Source organism: Ahaetulla prasina, chromosome 3 (genome assembly GCF_028640845.1).
Source record: "Ahaetulla prasina isolate Xishuangbanna chromosome 3, ASM2864084v1, whole genome shotgun sequence".
Taxonomy (NCBI): Eukaryota; Metazoa; Chordata; class Lepidosauria; order Squamata; family Colubridae; genus Ahaetulla; species Ahaetulla prasina.
The window spans coordinates 231,582,451-231,606,953 of NC_080541.1; the positions used below are offsets into that span (position 1 = coordinate 231,582,451).

At 45.8% G+C, this 24,503-nt stretch overlaps 1 protein-coding gene across 3 annotated transcripts; it reads right to left on the reverse strand.

The window, feature by feature from the left end:
• Positions 1–11,607: 11,607 nt before the first annotated feature.
• Positions 11,608–23,555, reverse strand: DDX27 (DEAD-box helicase 27). 3 transcript variants are annotated; one of them, XM_058176213.1, is made up of 20 exons: positions 22,717–23,546; positions 22,582–22,641; positions 22,319–22,463; positions 17,026–17,075; positions 16,560–16,649; positions 16,058–16,163; positions 15,798–15,971; positions 15,552–15,702; positions 15,308–15,407; positions 14,375–14,516; positions 14,134–14,287; positions 13,969–14,050; positions 13,704–13,881; positions 13,504–13,610; positions 13,029–13,131; positions 12,841–12,935; positions 12,623–12,752; positions 12,430–12,520; positions 12,022–12,096; positions 11,608–11,946 (listed from the first exon to the last, which is right to left on the reverse strand). In XM_058176213.1, the coding sequence occupies exons 1-20, from the start codon at positions 22,990–22,992 to the stop codon at positions 11,931–11,933; spliced, it is 2,325 nt and encodes a 774-aa protein (XP_058032196.1). In that variant the 5' UTR covers positions 22,993–23,546; the 3' UTR covers positions 11,608–11,930. The 3 variants fall into 3 exon arrangements, with proteins under 3 accessions (XP_058032196.1, XP_058032195.1, XP_058032197.1); XM_058176212.1 differs by having other exon boundaries at positions 13,704–14,050; positions 22,717–23,550; XM_058176214.1 differs by lacking the exon at positions 16,560–16,649 and having other exon boundaries at positions 13,704–14,050; positions 22,717–23,555.
• Positions 23,556–24,503: the final 948 nt, after the last annotated feature.

Consider the following 24,503-nt stretch of genomic DNA (forward strand, 5'->3'; position numbering starts at 1 on the left):
TTGTTGAGAACACTTGAAAGTCATCACTGGAAATCAGGCACATACTCCACTTAAAAACCAACAAGGCTGTAAATTGTTATTAACAAACTACATGATAATCTCTATATATAAAAGCAAAATACCACTCATGCATTATCACAAAATCTCCAGAACCGTAAAGCCTACAAACTTGAAATTTGCCACATATGTTCCTCTTGGGTTTTAGTTCACTAAGAATTTTTTTTTTGAAATGACCCAACAGAGCATTAGTATTTCCTATATTATTATTAACACAACTGATGCTAAGGAGTTCTACCCTCCTCCCCACCTGAAAAGAAATCCGTTCCAAATGCAAAAGCAGAGGAGTGGAGTTTCAGTTTTACTTTCACAGCACGAAGCAGGGGATAGGAGAGGCCTCTGCGACAAGCCTAAAGGAGAGAAGGGGAGACGAGAGGGGGATTTTAACTATTCATTAATTTTCAAGCTGTAAGTATAGATTCATCAAGCCCGATCACATAGTTTCGTAGCAGAGCACGGGTATTCAGCCAGTTATGTCATAATTCCATCCGTCTCTCTTGAAGTCCTAGGTACTGAAATACCTGAGAACTTGGAGAGGTTGGGCCTGGGGTGAACAACTGCCAGTCCCATGCCAGCACTGTCAAAACACTTAATAGAAGATAATCTCAGGGTTGAAATGAGGGGTCCTTGGTGCTCTGTTCTTGGTGGTTTTTTTTTTTCATAAAAAAGTTTTATTTTTACAATAATGTCAAACAACTCATCCAATGTAAAGTTATATACAATTAGTCGGGCTTGCCCAGTCACCACCCCCTCCTTTTAACTCTCTTCCCTCTTCTACCTTCTTCTACTTTCCAGACCTTCCTCTCCTTCTCTTATCTACATCCTCTCCTCCCTCCACCCTACACCTTCCTTCTCCCTCTTCTACCCCTCTTCCTTCCTCTTCTCCTCTTTCCTACCTCCTACTCTCTCTTTTCTCCCTCCCCACCATTCTAAAATGGTAACTGGGCAGACCCGACCCTACATTAATTATATTTATACATCTTCAATAATCCCTGTACATTAACCATCACTCCATCTCTAGCCTCAAACCCCCAATTCCCTCCCCTTACCCCCACCCCCCACCCCGACTTCCCAGAACAAAATGCAGGGTATCAAAACTAACAATCATAATCTAAAATAATTCCTAAATTATAATCTCTAGTCACTCCACACATAATCACACTCTCAATTCCCCTCTCCTTCAGAAATATATCTAATACAAAATATTTCCTAAATTTACTCATATGCTATTCGATATTTTTTTATCTGATACTTATTTTGAATATAATCAATCCACATTTTCCATTCTAAAATATATTTTTCTTGTGTATAGTCTTTCAAGTAAGCAGAGATTTTTGCCATTTCTGCCAGATTTGATACTTTGAGTGTCCATTCTTCAATTGTAGGTAATTCTTCTTTCTTCCAATATTGAGCAATCAAAAGTCTTGCGGCTGTTATTAAGTTCAAAATCAATTTAGTCTCTATAGCTGTACAATCCATAATTATTCCTAGTAGAACTGCGGAGTAAACTTAATCTTCTTTTTCAAAATATTCTGCATGATCCACCATACTTTAATCCAAAATGCTTTAACTTTTTTACAAGTCCACCATATATGGTAATAAGTGGTATCTTCACAATCGCATCTCCAACATTTAGCCTGTACATTAGGATACATACATGACAACTTTTTGGGGTCTAAATGCCATCTATAAAACATCTTATAAAAATTTTCTCTCATATTTTGCGCTTGTGTAAATTTAACATTCCTCACCCAAATTCTTTCCCAAGTTTCCAACATTATTGGTTGCTGAAAATTTTGTGCCCACTTAATCATACAATCCTTAACCAATTCAGTCTCTGAGTCTATTTCTACTAATACATTATACAACCTCTTAATATGCTGTTGGCCTTGATCTCTCATTTGTTTTAACAAATTATCCTCAGTTTGCTTAACACCTATTTTTTGATCTAATTTCCATCTAGCTTGTAATTGTCCATATTGGAACCATGTATAATTTTTCCCTTCTTCCCCCATCTTTTCTCTGGATTTTAATTGTAATTCCCCCTTTTCCATACAAAGAAGTTCTTTATAGGTAACTACCTCCATCTTTTGATATATATTTATATTTTCTATCATGTGTCTCGGGATTGCCCATATTGGAATCTTTCCATCTAATTTATATTGATATTTCCTCCAGACCCTCAATAATGCATTTCTAATTATATTATTTTTAAATATTTTATCTACTTTCTTATCATATAATAAATAGGCATGCCACCCATATAACAAACCATAACCTTCTATATTCAAAACTCTTTCCTCAGTTAAATTAATCCAATCAGTAATTAATGATAAGACAACTGCTTCATAATACAATTTTAAATTAGGCATTTTAAGACCCCCCCTTTCCCTTGTATCCTGCATTATTTTTAATTTTATTCTTGGTTTTTTGCCCATCCATACAAAGTTATTAACCCCCTTTTGCCATTCCTGTAATTTAATATCATTCTTAAGCACCGGTATCAACCTGGGCAAAACATTCATTTTTATAGCCGCTATTCTTCCCAACAAAGATAGTTGTAACTTCTTCCAACTCTCCATTTCTTTCCATACCTTCTGCCACAATACCTCATAATTATTTTTGTATAATTTAACATTTGAAGCTGTAATATATATTCCTAAATATTTAACCTTTTTAACGATTTCAAAACCTGTAGTTCTTTCTAACTCTTCTTTTTGTTGTATATTCATATTTTTAGTTATCATCTTTGTCTTTTGCTGATTCACCTTAAATCCAGATACTTTACCATACTGACCAATTATATCTTTTAAACCAGTAGCTGAGTATATTGGTTGAGATACAGTAACAACCAAGTCATCTGCAAAAGCTCTTAATCTATAATCTTGATGTTTAACTCTAATTCCCTTTATTCGATCGGAACCACGTATTTTATTCAGAAGAATTTCTAAAGTTAAAATAAAAGTAATGGGGACAGGGACATCCCTGTCTCGTCCCTTTCCCAATTTTAAAAGTTTCTGTTAACCCACCATTTACTATTATTTGTGCTGTTTGCTTCTGATATATTGCTTTAATTGCATGGATAAAATAATCCCCAAATTGCATTTTTCTATTACTTTAAACAAAACTGCCAATCCAATCTATCAAAAGCTTTTCAGCATCCAAAAAAAAGGAATGCCGCTGAGACTTGGTTGTTTCGTTCCAAATATTCAAGTAAATTTACAATTTGCCTCACATTATATCTCATCTGCCTACCCTTAATAAATCCTGACTGATCATTATGAATTATTTGATTCATCACTGGCATTAATCTATTAGCAAGTATCTTGGCAAATATCTTTTAATCAGTATTTAAAAGTGATATAGGCCTATAATTCTCTGCTTTAATACCATCTCGATCTTCGGTATTAACGAAATAAAGGCTGTCCTCCATGAAGGGGGAACATCTCCTCCCATTTGAATTTTATTAAATAACTCTTTAAGTGGTTCAACCATCTCATTTTGTAAATTTTTATAATAAACAGCTGTTAAACCATCTGTACCTGGTGCTTTACCGATTTTAAGTTGCTTAATTGCTAACAAAATTTCCTCTGAAGTAATTAATTGATTCAGTTCTTCTCTTTGATTTTCTGTAAGCTCACAAATATTTTGTTGTTGTAAATATCTTTCTATCTCTGTATCATCAATCATATCCCTAGTATATAACTTACTATAATACTCTAAAAATGCTTTTTTAATCAAGTTCTTTTGATAAACTTCCTTACCCCTATATTCTATTTTATCAATCGTTCGTGATTTCTGTTTTTTCCTTATTAAATAGGCAAGCCATCTTCCTGGCTTATTGGCATTATTAAACGTATTATGTTTTACATATTGTAAATTAATTGCTACTTGATCTGCCATCAACATATTAAACTGACCTCTTAATATATTTATTGATTCTTTTATTTTACTATTTCCTGGGCTATTTATCAATAATTGTTATTTCTTTTTAATTTCCTCTTCCAGTTCCTTTTTCTTTTTCTGCAATTTATTTTTGTATTTAATATTCATTTGTATAAGATTTCCTCTCATATAAGCCTTGCTGGCGTCCCAAATCATCTCTATAGATGTCTCTTTTTTCATATTCATAATAAAAAATTCTTTCATTTGCTTTTTACATTCATTTACATTTTGTTCATATTTAAACAAATTCTCATTCAACCTCCATGATCTCCTAGCCTCCTTTTCCCGATCAAATTCAATCCAAACTGGACTATGATCAGATAGAGTTCTTGAACAAATCTTAGTCTTCTTCACTCTAGAGTACAAATCATTAGTAATCAAAATAAAATCAATCCTCGAAAATGATTGATGCCTGTCCGAAAAGAAGGTAAAATCCCTCTCTTCTGTATTATGTTCTCTCCAAATATCTCTTAATTCCAAGTCCTCCATTATTTCAAAAAAAGCCTTTGGTAATTTCGCCCGGCTTGATATCTTCCTTAAACTTTTTTTGTCTTTTTGAGTATCCAACACACCATTCCAATCACCCATTAATATATATGATTTATAAACCCAAAATACTATTCTTTTATGTAAAAACTTGAAAAAAATTTCTTGTTGATTCAGAGCATAAACTCCTATTAATAATGTCTTTTTTCCCTCCAACAAAAGTTCAATAGCAATGTATCTTCCTTGCTTATCCACCTCAATTAATTTTGCTGATATATCCTTCTTTATATATATAACTAAACCATTTTTTTTTCCAAAGAGGAGGCAACAAAATGTACTCCCAGTTTTGAGTTTATCAAATATTTCTGGTCTAAAGATCTAATATGTGTTTCTTGTAAACAGGTAATGTCATTTTTAAATTGTTTCAAATAATGAAATACTTTCCTTCTCTTCTGCGGTGAATTCAAACCATTAACATTCCAAGATAATAGTTTAATTGCCATTATCGGCCAAAGGAAACTTTTGGAACACTAGCCGCAGATCACATTTTGCTTTAGGCCTTGCTCCTCCCACTGTTTCCGTTGTAGTAGTTGCCAGTTGTTGTTGTGCCTTAATCTTTTGTTCCTTGCGTTTAGCAGCAGTTTGTCAGCCTTTGTTCTTTTGAGTCTGAACCCGTTGTAGGTATTTCCAACACTTGTAATAAATCTTCTTCCATCACAATCTGTTCTTGTACCTGCTTCACTTCTCTTTCCTTCATTTCAGTCTCCCTTCTTCTAGCTTCCAATGGGGGAAGACTTCCAACTTTTAATGCCTCAACATAAAATTCTCTTGCTTTTCCAACTGTATTGAGATGATATACTTCCCCTGCATAATATACTATTATACCAGTTGGAATATCCCATCTATATTCAATCTGACGTTTTTTAAGTTCATTCACCAGGAAGGCAAATTCCTTCCTAGCCCTTAACATTTTTGGTGGAATTTCCTTTAATATTAAAATATCTTGACCAGCAACCTGAATCTTCTCCCCCTTATATGAGGCTTGCAAAATCTGATTTCTCACTGTTCTATTTGTAAAATAAATAACATCCCTTGGCAACTTTTTTTGCCTTGCTATCCAAGAATTCACACGATATATTTTATCAATTTGATAAGCCACATCTGCTGGACGAGCTGCTAATATCTCAGCAAATACTTCAGAAAAAATTTCCCTTAAATTCTCTTCTTTATTTTCTTTCAAACCACGGATTCTTAGAGCAAATTCCATATTTCTATATTGTATCAAAACTATTTCATCCTGTTTTTTCCATTTTACTTTGAAATTCATCCATTTTATTTTCTAATTTTGAATTATGTTGCTTAATTTCTTCAACTTCCTCTTCTAATAAAATCACATTTGTTGCCAAACTTTGTATTGCAATTACAAATCCTTCTTTAACTTCTTTATTTCCCACTTGAATTTCTAATATCTGCTCTTTCATTTCAGACATCTCATCAGTTATTACTTTAAATTTTTCTTGCATAAAGTCTTTTAAGTTTTCTTGTAACGCCTCTAAATTCAATGTTCTAGTCTCTGCTGTATGAGCTGGAGAGGCACCAGCTGATGAAATTCCAGAGCCCTTTGTTACAGTAGACTTTAATTGTTTGGCTGCCATCTTCTATAAAATTATTTATTTATTTATTTATTTCCAACTTAATATTCACTTTAAATCTTCTTAACCTCTGAGAAACACAGTCTTTTAAAGCAATATTTAAAAATCTCCCCTAGATTCTATCAGCAGGCAGCAAAGAGTTAAAGAGTTAAAGTAGCAAATAACATGCAATTTACCAGCAGCAGACGGCAAGGACTAAAAGTATCACTTTCGCTTTCCACTCGTTAACTTGTTAACAATTCGCCTCCATTTTCTTGCTATTTTCAAGCTTGTTACAAAGTAACGGGGAATTGGCTTGGCTACTTGCATAAAGTTCTCCCACTTTCGTTCTGTCCGGTATAATCCTTTATTGTCCAAAATAAATCTCGGCGTTTGGTCGTGGTGATTGGTTCCGCCAAAGCAGAAAAATCCTCGGATCTGGAGCACTTCGGGTTGCTGGAGGGAACTTAACCCTTCAAACCCCTTTTTTCTCAGGGGCTTTAGGGAAGTTCTACCTCTGCCCTCAGCTCACCACTTCTTCTTCTCCCGAAGAAGGGGTTTTTCGAACCGCTGGACAGCAGATTTAAGCTGTCCTAGCGATTCCACATAATCCAGAGGTTGGTGATCGTAAAGATCACTGCCATCACCTACGGTGCCAAACAGGAAGTCCTGTTCTCGGTGGTTTTCTTGCAGTGTTTTGTGACCCAACTAGGCATCATCTTCAGCGCACACAAAATGACTGCAAGAAAACCAAGCCTGGAGAGCTACAAGGACTCCATGGTGTCTTGCCCACGGCACGACTGAAGAACTAGTTGCGGCCTGGGAACAGGCCGCGGCTGGGGCTTTGGACCGTGTCGTGCCTTTGCGGCCTCTGACCCGGCGCAGATCTCAATTAGCTCCTTGGTTCTCTGAGGAGCTGAGAGAGATGAAACGCCGGAGAAGACGCCTAGAGAGCGCTTGGAGGTCCAGCCGTTCCGACGCTGATCGGACACTAGTTAGGTCTTTTTCAAGGACCTACCTAGTGGCACTGAGGGTGGCGAGGCGCTCCTACGCTTCCGCCCTCATTGCGTCGGCAGATAACCGCCCGGCCGCCCTGTTTCGGGTAACCCGTTCCCTCCTTCACCAGGGGGAGCGGGATGACCCCTTACAGGGACGTGCCGAGGAGTTTAACGGTTATCTATACGATAAAATCGCTCAGCTCCGGGATAGCTTGGACCAAGATTGCGATGATCCGGATGAGATGACTGAGGCGCGTCTTGTTGATACCGTTTGGGATGAGTTTGATTCTGTGACTCCCGAGGACGTGGACAGGCTGCTGGGGAGGCTGCATGCCACTACATGTTTACTGGACCCGTGCCCCTCCTGGCTGGTGCTGGCCACTCAGGATGTGACACGAGGCTGGCTCCGGGGTATTATAAATGCTTCTTTGATGGAGGGGGTCTTTCCCGCCGCCTTGAAAGAGGCGGTGGTGAGACCCCTCCTCAAGAAGCCTTCCCTGGACCCAGCTATTTTGGGTAATTATCGTCCAGTCTCCAACCTTCGCTTTATCGCGAAGGTTGTAGAGAGTGTGGTGGCGTGGCAGTTTCCTCAGTACCTGGAGGAAGCTGTCTATCTAGACCCGTTCCAGTCCGGCTTCCGACCCGGGCACAGCACGGAGACAGCTTTGGTCGCGTTGGTGGATGACCTCTGGAGGGCCAGGGACAGGGGTTGCTCCTCTGCCTTGGTCCTGTTAGATCTCTCATCGGCTTTTGATACCATCGACCATGGTATCTTGCTGCGCCGGTTGGAGGGGTTAGGAGTGGGAGGCACCGTTTATCGGTGGTTCTCCTCCTACCTCTCTGACCGGTCGCAGATGGTGTTGACGGGGGCAGAGATCGACCGCGAGGCACCTCACCTGTGGGGTGCCGCAGGGGTCGATTCTCTCGCCTCTCCTGTTCAACATCTATATGAAGCCGTTGGGCGAGGTCATCAGTGGCTTTGGGGTGAGTTATCATCTGTACGCTGATGATACTCAGCTGTACTTCTCCACCCCAGGCCACCCCAGCGAAGCTGTCGAAGTGCTGTCCCGTTGTTTGGAGGCCGTACGGGTCTGGATGGGGAGAAACAGACTCAGACTCAGTCCATCCAAGACGGAGTGGCTGTGGATGCCGGCATCTCGGTACAGTCAGCTGCAACCGCAGCTGACTGTTGGGGGTGAGTCACTGGCCCCGACGGAAGGGGTGCGCAACTTGGGCGTTCTCCTGGATGGACGGCTGTCGTTTGAAGACCATGTGGCGGCCGTCTCCAGGAGAGCTTTTTACCAGGTTCGCCTGGTGCGCCAGTTGCGCCCCTTTCTGGACTGGGATGCCTTATGCACGGTCACTCATGCTCTCGTCACTTCTCGCCTGGATTATTGCAATGCTCTCTACATGGGGCTACCCCTGAGGTGCACCCGGAGACTTCAGCTAGTCCAGAATGCAGCTGCGCGCGTGATTGAGGGGGTACCACGGTGCTCCCGGTAACACCACTCCTCGCAGTCTGCACTGGCTACCTGTGGTCTTTCGGGTGCGCTCCAAGGTTCTGGTTACCACCTTTAAAGCGCTCCATGGCTTAGGGCCCGGGTACTTACGGGACCGCCTGCTGTTACCTTATGCCTCCCATCGACCTGTACGCTCTCACAGAGGGTCTTCTCAGGGTGCCGTCCGCCAAGCAATGCCGGCTGGCGGCCCCCAGGGGAAGGGCCTTCTCTGTTGGAGCTCCTACTCTCTGGGACGACCTTCCCCCCAGTTTGCGCCAAATATCTGACCTTGGACCTTTCGTCGAATTAAAAACTTATTTATTCATCCAAGCGGACTGGACTGATTTTTAGATTTTTAAAATTTCTAAATTTTAAATTTTAAATTTTTAAATTTTCTGTAATTTTATATGGGGTATTTTAGGTTGGTCAATTCGACGGTTTTAATTCGGCCACTATTGAATAGGTATTTTAAATTGATTTTTACCTGTGTATATTTATTGTTTTTTATCTTGGCTGTACACCGCCCTGAGTCCCTCGGGAGAAGGGCGGTATAAAAGTTTAATAAATAATAATAATAATAATAATAATAATAATAATAATAATAATAATAATAATAATAATAATAATAATAATAATAATAAAATAAGCAGAGTTTTCATGTTGTGGGAACCCCATGTTGAGGGCCCAGGAGTTTCTGCTAAGCATCCGCAAGCTCTGTCAGGGCTCTCCCTCCACAGTTCTCTGTATGGATGTAACCACTGGTACAGTTAGACTTTCATCTGAGCGACCGTAGGTGTTACTTTGGTGCTTAGTTAGGTAGCGAACAAAAGCCTTGGCTGAAGCTCTGATCCTTAATTGGTCCATTTATGTTGGGAGAACCAAGGTGTTGTGTCTTTGGCTCCCGAGCCTGGCCTCTTGGCAGAGTGACTCAGAGAGTGAGGGGGAAGAGCCAACAGGGCTTCCATCTGCAGGACCTTCCTCTCTGGCTTCACTCCAGGTTCCAGAGGCAGGCCAGGTTCCAGAGGAGATGACGAACCAAGCCAGGTTCCAGAGATGACGAGGCCTCTTTCTCCAGCACCTTCCCCCTCCCAGGCAACACCTCAAAACCCAGCTGCTGACAATCAGTCCTGGTTAAATCCCAGGCATCACAGAAAGGAGAGGCGGGAACAACAAAAGAAGGGGTGGGGCAGGCCTAGAGAGTGCTGAATCATGGAGCCACACCCCACAGGGTATAAAAGCAGGAGGGGCTGCTCTATAGCTTCTTGTGACGGACAAAAACTGACTCTTGGAAACTTTGGCTGCAATATTTCGAGACTAAGAATTTGGCTTCTGGATTTCTGTTTATTTCTGAACTCTTGGTTGCTCTAGCGACGAACTGCAGTTACACTGGCTTCTGAGGAGATAAGAGAACTTGGCAGGCAATCGCAGGTTTGTTGCCAAAACTGGTATCTGTCGTAGGAATAAATTGCTGACAGTTATAGTCACCTCGTGTGTCTTCTTGGTTGTGGTTGGGGGGGAGGGACAGAACACAAGGTTTCTTTACAACTCAGCCTTTAGGTTCTGTCACAGGAAATAAAATCTAAGCGCAGCCCGCAAGCTCTGATATTTCCTGGGCCAACAATGGCCAGTGCACAATCCTCCAGCTGTTCCCCTGCACGTTCCACACTGGCTATAGAGCTCACGGCAGAGGAACACATTCCCCATAAACCCTGGGAAATTAAACTGAGCCAAATGCCCCTCCCGCTGATCCAATTCCTCAAAAGCCTATCTTGCTTAGCTGTTCTATAAGCCGCAGCATTTAAGAAGCAACCTACATCAATCATTGAACATTTCACAATTAAGTGGATTTATCTTTCCCATTAACAATATTTTGGAATGCTACCATAGTTGGAAAGTTCACGATTCTTGATCAATTCCAAGTACTGAAGGAATAGCTAAGAAGACTGACATCTTTGGCTTGCAATAAAATCAGGTGAAGAGTCCTATGGAATTCACCCCAATCTTTGGCATGTCAGTAAATGCTCCAGCCTGAATTACATTTCCAGCAACCGACAGTAGCAGCTGGTTGTCTGCTTTTGCGCCATATGGGCTTGTGGGACTATGCCCGGTTCTATAGCGTGGCAGCAGGCCACACCCTTAGACAATACAAAGAGGACTATGACTGAGCTGGGGATGGGAGATGGCCCCCTGCTCTTTGGGCAGGCAAATACAGAGACCTCTGCCCAAAGTGGCAGCTCTAGTGATGAAAGCAGCTCCATCCCAACCACAGCCTTGATCCTGGGGACTCAAGGAGTGTGAATGCCCAAAGCACCAGCTGCTCCATTAAGGCGGGAAGGACCTCAGGAATCCTAAGCAACTTGTCCCAGGAGGTTCTCTGGTTTGCAATGAGCTGCAAACCAGTCAGGCACAGTAATCCGAGGGCAATGGTATGGCTCCAATGCCAGGACCCATCAAGAGCAAGGATAAGGACAATGCTCCTCACCCTAAGAGCACTTCTAAGCTTCCCCCTGCTGATTTTACTAAAATACCTCATTATTACTATTAGTAAGAGCTACCTTTTAGTGCAATGTATGGCTGTGAAACTTGGACCATAAGAAAGGCTGAGCACCAAAGAATTGAGGCCTTTGAAGTCTGGTGCTGGAGAAGACTCCTGCGAGTCCCTTGGACTGCAAGGTGAACAAACAAGTCAGTCCTAGAGGAGATCAACCCTGACTGCTCTTTAGAAGGCCAGATCCTGAAGATGAAGCTCAAATACTTTGGCCGCCTAATGAGAAGGAAGGACTCACTGGAGAAGAGCCTAATGCTGGGAAAGATTGAGGGCAAAAGAAGAAGTGGATGATAGAGAATGAGGTGGCTGGATGGAGTCACTGAAGCAGTAGGCGTGAGCTTAAATGGACTCCAGAGGATGGTAGAGGGCAGGAAGGCCTGGAGGAACGTTGTCCATGGGGTCGCGATGGGTCGGACATGACTTCGCAACTAACAACAACAACAAACTTTTTAGGTTGCCTTTCAGTTCTCGGAATTTTCAGCTTCCTTTAATAGCTGTTAGGTAAAGATCACACAAAACCCTTGGGCTCCATAGCAAGGCAGATGAGCCAACAACATAGTTGGTTTATTTGGTCTCAAGGTCTTCCTCAGAAGTTTCAGAGAAGCAGGAGGGAGACCCAACTGACATCTCTCCCAAGGTCCAGTTCTTCAGCCAAGTCCTAAAGCAGCCACTGCTTGTTTCCAACTGCTAGGCTGCTGCAGGGAGAACGAATGTGAAGGGATCCCGAATTCCACAGGGGCTGCTGCATAGAGGCTCACAGGTGCACTCACTTCCGCCTGTATCTGTATAAAGAACAAGCAACGTCTCAGAACCAGGAAAGAATCCAGGAAGGAAGACTGGGTGTACGGGAGCCTTACCTGGACTTGGTTTTAAATTTTCCTCCTTTCCTTCTATCTGGGAAGCCCAGACGCTTGCGGTCTTCAAAGGAAGGTCTGGAGAGGAAAAGAGCATTGCCTTCAGTAGAACCTTAAGGGAACAAGGGGGACTTTTCCTCTGAACCACCCGGTGTCTTTGGGGAAGCGGGAGATGAGGCTTGTAAGTGAAGCTTCCCCCTGGGCACAATTCCCTCTGTTGCCGCCTTCTGGGCTTTTGTCTTCACTTCCCCACCCTGGGCTTCCTCTCATGGGCTCCCAGCCAGGCCCTTTCCCGACCCACCAGACTGCGCTTCTAGGCCCAGACACTGGGGGAGAAGCATCATCCAGCCAGAGCCCCCTAAACTCCCCACTGAAGGGAGGGAATTGCAAGGCCAGGACAGCAATACTCACCCCGCTCGATACTGCTTGAGGGCTTTCTTGTTGGTGCTGGTGAGCTCCACGTCAAACACCGATGTGGCCTTCTTGCGCTGCTGCTTGGGTCCTTTCAGGGGAGAGAAAATCCAAGAAGCCAGGTTATATAAGTCCCCCCCTTCTCCCCCCCGGACTCAGAACTAGGGAAAGGAAAGAGAGGTTTTCTTCTCACCAGCCTTCATTTCTACCAGCGATGTTTCCTCCGGCATGGCCCGGGCTCGCTTGGGCCGGCGGTTCCTCTTGGACAGCCGCTCGGCATACATCTGGGCCTTCAAGATCTCAAACTGGGAACGTTCCTCTGGCTGCCGATGAGAGAGACGCTTGCACGGCTTCCTGGGACAGGGACAGGGGCCCAAGCGCTAGCCTCCCTCCCTCCCCCTCCAAGCTCACCGTTGGCTGAACCTTCTTCTGAGAATCCCTCACAAACTTTGTTCTCTTCTTCTTGCCTCGAAGCGCCAGGTCAAACTCCTGAAGAGCCTTGGCAACTGGGAGGGGAGCAAGTGGAGCGGGGTGTGTGTGTGTGTCAGGGCCAGGCCTGGAGGTTTATATCCAAGCCCTTTCCCAGAGCCAACCCTTACGCTTCTCCTTCTTCCTCTCCTCCTGGCTCTGGAACCAGCTGCGGGGAGTGCCTCCGGCTGCTTGCTGGGAACCGCTGTCCAACTTCCGCTTGGCAGTGTTGATCTGGAAGGAGAGCAGAGGAGGTCAGAGCCTGAACCCGGCCTCAGGAGACAAGATCTTCACCAAAGAAGCAGAGCAGCTGTGGGACCAGATTTGTTTGCCCTTGGCGAGTGGGGGATGGAAGAAAGGAAAGATGTTACTCATCCCCCAGTGAAGCAGCTAAGACAGCCGCTTCACTGACAGACAGATCCTGCGGGTGCTGAAATGCAGTCATTCTCTGCATAGACTTGGTGTCACCCAGATGTTGATGTCTCCGCTCTTAAGAGTGCAGTGAATTTCTCCTAAGTTAAGTCCTCTGGAGAAACCCCGACTGGAAAATGAGACTAGCACCCCCCTCTTTCCCCACTCACTCGGTGGGCAAAGAACTCTGCCCACCTGGGCCTCCGAGCACTGCAACTCCCGCTCTTCCCGCTCCAAGCGCAGCACAGCATACACATCTGGCTCCAGCTTCTCAATCTTCTCCCGGAAGCGCAGAATCACATCTGTGGGGCACAGAAAGGCTGCTGCCGCCATCAAGTCCCTCATGGCAAAGTGATGGTCTAACCCGCCCTCCCAACCCTCCCCACGGCCGTTACCCTGGGGGAGAATCCTGGCCTTCACGGGGGCCTTGGCAGCCTTGACGATCTCCTTCAGCATCTTGCGCTCTTCCTCGCCCACTAAGGAAACAGAGCGGCCCACGCGCCCTGCCCGAGCTGTACGCCCCACCCGGTGGACATAGTGTTTGGTGGTGTTGGGCATGGTGAAGTTGATCACCTGCAAATACAGAGGAAGCAGCAAAGAGCATCTGCCCTGTGGGGAAAAGGGGGCTGGGGGGGGAGGGCTGAACAGCAGGGACCTTACTGTTTTGACGCCTTCGATATCGAGGCCTCGGGCAGCAACATCTGTGGCCACCAGAACGTCAATCTGCTCGTCCTTGAATTGCCTGCAAAGAAAGAAGCCTCTGAAAAGGTCGGCCCAGTCCCAACACAACTCTCCCCGGCCACATGCTCCCCCACTTCTGCCTACCGGAGAGCTTCCAACCGCTGGGCCTGGGAAAGGTTGCCGTGCAGCTCCCCAACACGGAGAGCCATCAGGCCAAGGAGGATATGCAGGCGGTGGGCCTGCTTTTTGGTCTGGGTGAAGAGCATCACGTGGTCTGGGAACGTCCGAGTGAGCAGAGCTGGAGAGCAGGGGGAGACTCATCACTGCCGGCTCCCTCTCTTGAACCCGCCACCAGAGGCCTCTTCCTCCACCAGCAGCAGCCCACCTGCCACAATGGCTTCCCTGTCCCCCTCACGGCTGGGCCGGATGCGGATGAACTCCTGGCGCAGAAAGGGGGCCACTTCTGTATTGCTGTTCACAAAGATCCGGACAGGGTTTTTCAAAGAAACGGAAGCCAAATCCTTGACCTGACAAAGGGAAAGGAGGGTTCCCCAGGCTTGATCCCTTCCCAGAAATAGCGCCCCAAAGGCTCTCCTCCAGATGTGACAAGAACAAGGTCTCCCCCTGCTGTTCCACAGCAGCCCTGTTGTGGCTCCCGCCCCCGAACCTGGCCCCATGCCCGAAAGTGCCTTGGAGCCGGGCCCGCTGCCAGAAAGAAACTTGGAGCTGGACTTGCTGCCAGAAAGTGACTTAGACAGTGAGGGGGAAGGGCCGTCAGGACTTACCTCGGAAGCACCGGCCTCCCTGGATCAGCTCCAGGAGCCAGAAGCAGACCAAGTGAAAGAGATAACGAGGCCTCCTTCCCGACTCTTCCACCCCCCCACCCACCCCGCCACACCTGCAGACCTAGCCGACAGCAATCAGGCTTGGCTCAATCCCAGGTTTCGTAGGCAGGAGAGAAGGGAACAACAGAAGCAGGGGAGGGGCAGGCCTAGGAAGTGCTGAGTCATGGAGCCACACCCCACAGGATATAGAAGGCAGCAAGAGCTGGTGTGTCTCTTTGTATCAGGCAAATCTACAGATTTACTAGAGCTGAAGGTTGTGACTCACCAGCGTCTTGGCAGCTAACGAGGGCTCTTGGCAGACGCTGGCTCTTTTGCTGCCAGAGCTGATAAGAGCCGGCTAATTAAGCCATCATTCGGACGGAGGCGAGGAGGACATAACAAGCCCTGTCAGGTAAGGCGAGGGGTTCTCATCCCCCCACTGGACACCCCACTTCTCTCTGTTTGCCCTCCTCCACACCAGGCGCCTGCGGTACCTCATCCGTCATGGTTGCAGAAAAGAGCATGGTCTGGCGATGTCGAGCACACATTCGAATGATCTCTTTCATCTGCTCCTCAAAATACTCATCCAACATCCTGACATGCAAGGGGAACAAGAGACAATGGTCTGGACAGCCCTCTCCCTGGCGCACCATACAAAGCTCAGGCCAAGAGGCTTAAGAGGGCTAGAGAAGAGCCTGCCCCAAATCTTAGCCCCAGAGAATTAAGCCATCCTCTCACCGATCGGCTTCATCCAGAATGAGGACCTCAATGCTGCCCAGGTGGAAGGAGGGACAATTGTGCAGATGGTCAATGAGGCGGCCAGGAGTGGCAATGAGAATGTCGGGGCCGGAGCGCAGGGCTGCCTCCTGGGTCTTGAGGTCCAAGCCACCTACAACAACGCAAACGATGGGCAGCCCAACAATTCCCAAACAACAAGCAGATCAGTGAACTGCCCATGGAAATGCCCAAAGCTGGGTCACTCACCCACTGCCAGGCACACAGTGATGCTGCTGAACTGAGCCAGCTGCTTTGTAACAGAGTGCACCTGGATGCCCAGCTCCCGGGTTGGGACCAGCACTAACACCCGACTGACGGGGGCCTGCCGAGGTTTGTAGATCAGACGCTCCAGGACAGGAAGGATGAAGGCTGCAGTCTTTCCTAAAAGGCAGGCAAAAAGGTTAAGATTCACAGGAGGCCAGAAGTCGTTTCAAACCCATTCCCATCACCGGCTAGGCACAACATACCTGTTCCTGTGGCTGCACACGCACACAGGTCTTTCCCCAACAGTCCTACAGGGATGCAGGCCTTCTGGATCGGGGTAGGCTGCTTGAAGCCCAAAGCGGTTATGGCCTGAGAACAGACAGAGACGCAGGTCAGTATGCAAATGTCTGAAGCAGGCCTGGTAGAGATCTGGTTAGATCATTTCATTCTTAAGCAGGGCCATCGTGTTAAACATATACGTCTTTTAATATTTCCCATTTCTATAGGAAGAATGCACTCTGCCCAAGAGGAAGGTGGCTGAAAAATAGCCATTTCAACCTATTCCACTTTACTGATTTATTCTGCTGGAAGGCCTGGAGGGACCCAGACCTTCACTCTATTCCAAGCAGCCATCTTTTCTCTGCTGCTAGTGGACTTTTTTGCAGCAAGCACCATATCCCAATGCTGGCTCTTTGGACACCACACCTCAAAGGCTTTATTCATACAAGATACCAGGCACCTCAATCCCACATTTCAAAAGGATACCTTCAGCAAGGGTCGAGAGAGGTTCATGTCTTGGAAGGACAAACTATCATCGTACTGCGAAGCATCTTCTTGAAAAAACTGTGTGGCTTCCTAAAAATCAGGCAGGTGGAAAAAACAAGAATGCGAACATCCAACCATATTACACAGAACTAGATCTCTGTTAGTAGCCCTACTTTGTACAATGTTTATTTTAACTATTCTTTGCAATCAAATCACAGTGGTCTGGCATATGTGCAACACTAAAGCTATAAAAAAGTCACAATGATCAAGCACATGCACAATAGCTCAAAACCAAGCCAATTTGTGATGAATTAGTGCATAAACTCATCCCATTCATCCTCTTCTATTACCAATTTGTGATATGAAAAAAAAGGCCAATGGCTATCTACCTGAGAGGCTGCACAGAGCAAAGGTTGGATTAGACAGACCCTCCAACTTAGTCCGATTTCACCCCACTAATGCTCACCTCCTTTTCACCGTGCTTCTGTTTCCACCGCTGCTTCAGCTTTAGAGTATCTACAGAAAAAGCAATTGCTGTGTAAACAATACAAAATATAAGAGCAATTTTGTACACAACAAATGAAATTGAGGTATTGATCATATAATTAATCTACCATCTAAGTTTATGAAATAATACCAAGTACTAGCAGATTATCTTTGTGTTAAATCCAGATTTAGTTTAAGCTAACGCTTATGCATTATGCAATGCCTAAACAAATAACTCATTATGGCTTCAAAAATAAACCAAATAAACATAAACCAAACAGGTGGCAAGAAAGTAGGGGCAGTCAACACAGGTTATGTAGACAGTAAACACAAGATCAATCCAAATGGACTCAAATGTCTATACACCAATGCACAGAGTATGAGGAATAAACAGGGTGAATTAGAAATCCAAGTAAATGAGGGTAGATATGATATTGTTGCCATTACGGAAACTTGGTGGGATGAAACTGACAAATGGAACATACAGCTAGAGGGATATAAATTATTTAAAAGAAATAGACCAAATAAAAGAGGAGGTGGAGTTGCACTATATATAAGAAATAACTATATCTCTACAGAAATAGAGCACAACAATGATGAAAATCATCTTGAATGTATTTGGGTCAATATAAAAGGGGTGAAAAACGATATTGCCATAGGTCTATACTATAGGCCACCCAACCAAACAGAGGAAGTAGATGAACTTTTTGCTAGTCAGCTAACTAAGGTATGTAGGAAGCACATCACAGTAGTAATGGGGGATTTTAACTACCCTGACATCAACTGGGAAACAAACTCTGCACCAAGTGGAAGATCCAACAGGTTCCTAACAAACCTAGCAGACAACTTTGTTTCCCAAAAAATAGAGAAGGCGACAAGGGGATCAGCCATATTGGACTTAATTCTCACTAACAGAGATGAAATGATAGAAGGTGTTGAAGCTACAGGAACCTTGGGGGCAAGTGACCACGCAATATTGGAATTCGACATTAAGCAAATACAAGTAGTAGAACAAAGTCAAACTAGAGTCTTGGACTTTAAGAGAGCTAATTTCAATAAACTTAGAGAGAGCTTGAGAAGGATTCAATGGATGAGAATCCTCAGGGGGAAAACAACTCAAGAAGCTTGGGAAATTTTGAAAAGTGAGATTATAAAAGCACAGTCTAACACAATACCAATGAAGAAGAAAGATAGTAGATCTCAAAAGAAACCAGCATGGATGCATAAAGAACTATCTGACAAATTGAAAGACAAAAAGGACAAATATAAAAAGTGGAAAGAGGGGCAAATAATTAAAGCAGAATATCAGCAAATAGCCCGAGCCTGTAAAGATGAAGTGAGGAAAGCTAAGGCTCACAATGAACAAAGGCTAGTGACAAAAGTAAAAAATAACAAAAAAAGCTTCTTCCAACATGTTAAAAACAAGAAAAAAGTCAAGGAAACAATTGGCCCATTGCTGGGAGAAAGTGGCAAGAAGATGACAAGCAACAGGGAGAAAGCAGATCTACTTAACTCATATTTTGCATCTGTCTTTACACAAAAGGAAAAACAATCCAACCTATCAAAACAGCACTACAAAAACAGATTAGAAACACAAGTTAAAATAGGGAAGAAAATGGTAAGTGAACACCTGTCTACCCTAGACGAGTTCAAATCACCAGGACCGGATGGATTACACCCCAAGGTTCTGAAGGAACTGGCAGACGTGATCTCAGAACCACTGAACTATATCTTTCAAAGATCCTGGAGCACAGGGAGCTGCCAGAGGACTGGAAAAGAGCTGATGTAGTTCCCATCTTCAAAAAGGAAAAAACAGATCCAGGAAACTACAGACCTATCAGTCTGACCTCAATACCGGGAAGATTCTGGAAAAGATAATCAAGCAACGAATCACCGAACACCTAGAAGCAAACAAAGTAATAACCAAAAGCCAACATGGGTTTGTCAAAACAGATCATGCCAGACTAATCTTATCGCATTCTTTGACAAAATGACAAAATTAGTAGACCAGAGGAATGCTGTCGATATAATTTACTTGGATTTCAGTAAAGCATTTGATAAAGTAGACCATAACCTACTACTAGATAAAGTAGAAAAATGTGGGTTAGACAGCACCACCACCAGATGGATTCGTAACTGGCTGACCAATCGCACTCAACGTGTAGTCCTCAACGGAACTACATCCACATGGAGGGAAGTATGCAGTGGAGTACCCCAAGGCTCTGTTTTAGGCCCAGTACTCTTCAACATCTTCATCAATGACTTGGACGAGGGGATAGATGGGGAACTCATCAAATTTGCAGATGACACCAAGCTGGCAGGAATAGCCAACACTCCAGAAGATAGGCTCAAGTTACAGAAAGATCTTGACAGACTTGAACATTGGGCGCTATCTAACAAAATGAAATTCAACAGTGAAAAAAGTAAGGTTCTACATTTAGGCCAAAAAAACAAAATGCACCAATACCGTATATGTGGTACCTTGCTCAATAGTAGTACCTGTGAGAGGGATCTTGGAGTCCTAGTGGATAACCATTTAGATATGAGCCAGCAGTGTGCAGCTGCTGCTAAAAAAGCCAACACAGTTCTGGGCTGCATAAACAGAGGGCTAGAATCAAGATCACGTGAAGTGTTAGTACCACTTTATAATGCCTTGGTAAGGCCACACTTGGAATATTGCATCCAGTTTTGGTCGCCACAATGTAAAAAAGATGTTGAGACTCTAGAAAGAGTGCAGAGAAGAGCAACAAAGATGATTAGGGGACTGGAGGATAAAACATATGAAGAACGGTTGCAGGAACTGGGTATGTCTAGTTTAACAAAAAGAAGGACTAGGGGAGACATGATAGCTGTGTTCCAATATCTCAGGGGCTGCCACAAAGAAGAGGGAGTCGGGCTGTTCTCCAAAGCACCTGAGGGTAGAACAAGAAGCAATGGGTGGAAACTGATCAAAGAAAGAAGCAACTTAGAACTAAGGAGAAATTTCCTGACAGTTAGAACAATTAATAAGTGGAACGACTTGCCTTCAGAAGTTGTGAATGCTCCAACACTGGAAATTTTTAAGAAAATGTTGGATAACCATCTGACTGAGATGGTGTAGGGTTTCCTGCCTGGGCAGGGGGTTGGACTAGAAGGCCTCCAAGGTCCCTTCCAACTCTGATGTTATGTTATGTTATAATGTATAAGATGTCTTCACAATATTTTGAACCACAAATTTCCTAATTCTATTTCATCATGATCTTGTCCTTTCTATCCTACAATATGTACTTGATCTCTGGCAATTGTTCAGCTTACAAAAAGCAGCTGATCACTTTTCTCCAAGCATATGGTGTGGTATTCTGGCTTGACAGCCACAGATAGAAAAACATTATTATTTATTAAATTTATTAAATTTTTATACCGCCCTTCTCCTGAAGGACTCAGGGCGGTGTACAGCCAGAGATAAAAAGTTGATATACATACAATTTAAAACCAAAATTTAAAACTAAGCAAATTGCAAAAGGCCAATATTAAAATTTTAAAAAGTTAAAAACCCTAAGGCAATAAAAACCCAATTTAAAATTAATAACAATATTATGCCAGTCCCGCTTGGATAAATAGATGTTTTTTCAGCTCACGGCGAAAGGTCCGAAGATCAGGTACTTGGCGTAAGCCAGGGGGAAGTTCATTCCAGAGCATCGGGGCTCCAACAGAGAAGGCCCTACTCCTGGGGGCCGCCAGCCGACATTGTTTGGCGGACGGCACCCTGAGAAGACCCTCTCTGTGGGAGCGTACGGGTCGGTGGGAGGCATAAGGTAACAGCAGGCGGTCTCGTAAGTACCCGGGTCCCAAGCCATGGAGCGCTTTAAAGGTGGTAACCAAAATCTTGAAGCGCACCCGAAAGACCACAGGAAGCCAGTGCAAACTGTGTAGTAGCGGTGTTACATGGGAGCCACGAGTGGCTCCCATTACTACTCGCGCAGCCGCATTCTGGACTAACTGCAGTCTCCGGGTGCACCTCAATGGCAGCCCCATGTAGAGAGCATTGCAATAATCCACCGAGACGTAACCAGAGCGTGAGTGACCGTGCATAAGGCATAAGGAAGGGCCGCAACTGGCAAACCAAGCGAACTTGGTAAAAGGCCCTCCTGGAGACGGCCGCCAGGTGTTCATCAAAGGACAGCCATCCATCCAGGAGGACGCCCAGGTTGCGTACCACCTCCTTTGGGGCCAATAATTCACCCCCAACAGTCAGCTGCGGTTGCAGCTGACTGTACCGGGGTGCCGGCATCCACAGCCACTCCGTCTTGGAGGGATTGAGCTTGAGTCTGTTTCTCCCCATCCAGACCCGTACGGCTTCCAAACATCGGGACAGCACTTCGACAGCTTCGTTGGGGTGGTCCGGGGTGGAAAAGTACAGCTGAGTATCATCAGCGTACAGATGATAACTCACCCCGAAACCACTGATGACCTCCCCCAGCGGCTTCATATAGATGTTGAACAGGAGAGGCGAGAGAATCGACCCCTGAGGCACCCCACAAGTAAGGCGCCTCGCGGACGACCTCTGCCCCGTCAACACCGTCTGCGACCGGTCAGAGAGATAGGAGGAGAACCACCAATATACGGTGCCCCCCACTCCCAATCCCTCCAACCGGCGCAGCAGGATACCATGGTCGATGGTATCAAAAGCCGCGGAGAGATCTAACAGGACCAAGGCAGAGGAGCAACCCCTATCCCTGGCCCTCCAGAGGTCATCAACCAACGCGACCAAAGCTGTCTCTGTGCTATAACCGGGTCGGAAGCCGGACTGGAACGGGTCTAGATAGAGGGTGGCAAGCACAGCAAAAAACATTGTGGTCTGTCCCCTGATACCACTAGATGACATCGCTAGGGCTCGCTGCCTTAGAAGAGTGAGGAAAATCCTCAGGACAACTCACACCCTGATCAGCATTTCTTTACTCTCCTACCATCGGGAAAGAGATATAGAAGCATAGGCAGCCACAAACAGGCTGAAGAACAGTTTTTATCCATGGGCTGTCAGAGTCCTGAATGAAAAAATAACCACAACAATATAGTACGACTGACTTGCGGGGCCAGCACAACGCGCAATAGGATTGGGTGTTAGGAGGATTCACTGGGATAGGGACTTTCTGTCTTCCACTGAGAGTTGTGTTGGGGGGTGCACAAAGGGAGGCTCAGCCAATCTCATAGTACATATGTTGTACTCTGACAATAAAGGTTTGAATTGAAGACCAGCCACGTGGGAGTCTCTCCTGGGGGCCTCCCTCAGTTACCAGCTTTTGCAAAGACGCTCTCATCTGCTGAGGAATGTTCCGACAGTAGCTCCTCTTCCTCTTCGCTATCCCCGGCCTTTGCCTCATTTTCCTGGGTGGTATCTCCACAATCTCTCTTTGCTGCTCCTTCTTTGGTCGCCTTCTCCTGCGGAAAGATGAAAGGATTCCTGCTCAACCATCCGCGCCCAACAGGCCTCCTCCTCCCGAGGGGAAGCGCCACAAGGGGAGGCCCATCTGAGACGACGCTGCGAGCGGCTTCTGACCTGAGCTCTGCGCTGCCTCCTCACCGTCGCGATCTTCTCATCCAAGCTGGTGGCGCAGCGCTGCAAGAAGGCCGAGAGGTGAGGGTGACGCGGCCTCCACCGCCCCCGCCCCCGCCCCGGGTCCCGGTTGCCTACCTTGCGCTTCAGCTGCCCCAGCGCCTCCGCCCAGGCCCCGCTGCCCGCTCCCGCCGCGGCTTCCTTCTCGGAGAACGCGAAGCCCGCCGCGAAGTCTCCACGGCCTGCGGCCGCCGGCTCCTCCTGCAGAGAAGGCGAGGCGGGGAGGGTCGGTGGGTGGCCCGAATCTCCCACCGACTCGCCCGGCCCGACCCTCACCTCCGACTCCGAGTCCGTCCGCTCCGGCTCCGCGTCCGGATCCTCCAGGCTCCACTTAGCTCCGGCACCGACCTCCATCGTGGCTGCGGAGAAGCACACGACTTCCGGTGTTCCGGCCCTTCGCTCCGGCCGGAAACGTAGAACGCTCCGAAAGGTTTCCCGCGCTCGAGCGCCCCCAGCGGCAGTCCCGAGAGTGCTCTGGCGGGGCGGCGCTCTGGAGCCTTCACGGTCTTGTGGCGGGGGTGTGGGGAAGCGATGGTAGGGCAGGGAGGGGAGCAGCGGTGCCTCCCCCTCGCAAGGTGGCCCATCAGCCGCCCCGCCGAGAGGCGCCTGTAGGATGGGCGCCTTCCAGGTCTCGAGCAGGGCGGGAGAGGCTCTCTGGCATGCCCGGCGGAGGGGCAGCCTAGAAGGGCGGCGGGATTGCCGTGGGCACCCTCAGAGCGGGGTTCATGACCCCACAAGGATCCCAAATGCGCTTCCAGATCCCCAGGGCTGGCTGGTGCAGGAAAGGAGCTTGCGCCTTTGGGAACGGCCTCGCCAGTGTTTCTCAAGGGAGGTGGGCGACCTTCTCAGGGCACAAAATAAGACTACGTTGAAAAACAAGAGAAAGTTAAAATAGCACCAAACAATCTGGAGTAGAGAATGTGTCAGTTTTTAACACGGTCATGCAAATGACCCCTTTTGGGGTCCAACAACATTTTTAAAAGTGGGGAAAGGGTCTCTAGAGAAGTAGCAAACACTGCGCATCCGTCTTAACTACGGTGTCATTGAAATGCGTGGGGTGACTCCAGATCTGCAAGGCGGCCAACGGGACTGAGGTTTTGGGAGGATAGCCAGGAAAGCAGGCAGAGGAAAGCAGGTGGGTCCAAGAAGTCCCGGGGATCCCCGCTTGTGCGCCTGCGGTCTTCACCATAGAATAGAATAGAATAGAATAGAATAGAATAGAATAGAATTTTATTGGCCAAGTGTGATTGGACACACAAGGAATTTGTCTTGGTGCATATGCTCTCAGTGTACATAAAAGAAAAGATACGTTCATCAAGGTACAACATTTACAACACAATTGATGGTCACTTCTGAAGCTGGGAATAATGCGAAGTTGCAGCAATGCACCCATTGGCAGAAAGTGGGGGCTCCCACCCTCTGGAACGAACTCCCTCCAGGACTGCGTCAACTTCCGGACCTCCGAACCTTTCGTCGCGAGCTCAAAACATATTTATTTATCTGCGCGGGACTGGATTAGATTTTAAATTTATTGGTTTTAAACGGGTTTTTATTTTTTATATTGTTTTTTAATAATGGGCTATAGAATAAGTTTTTTAACTGTCATTTTAACTTGTATTTATATGTATTTTTAATTGCCTGTGAACCGCCCTGAGTCCCTAGGGAGATAGGGCGGTATACAAATATGAAAAATAAATAAATAAAATAAATAAATAAAGGAATTTTTTGCCAAACCAAACATGAACCTCTGGAAATCCGCGCAGGATTCACTCCACGTAGCAATGAACTGACTTGAATAAAGCCAAACTCATTCCCCATTTCGATACATGATAAAGGCAGCAAAAGCTGAGATTTACTGAGAAGGG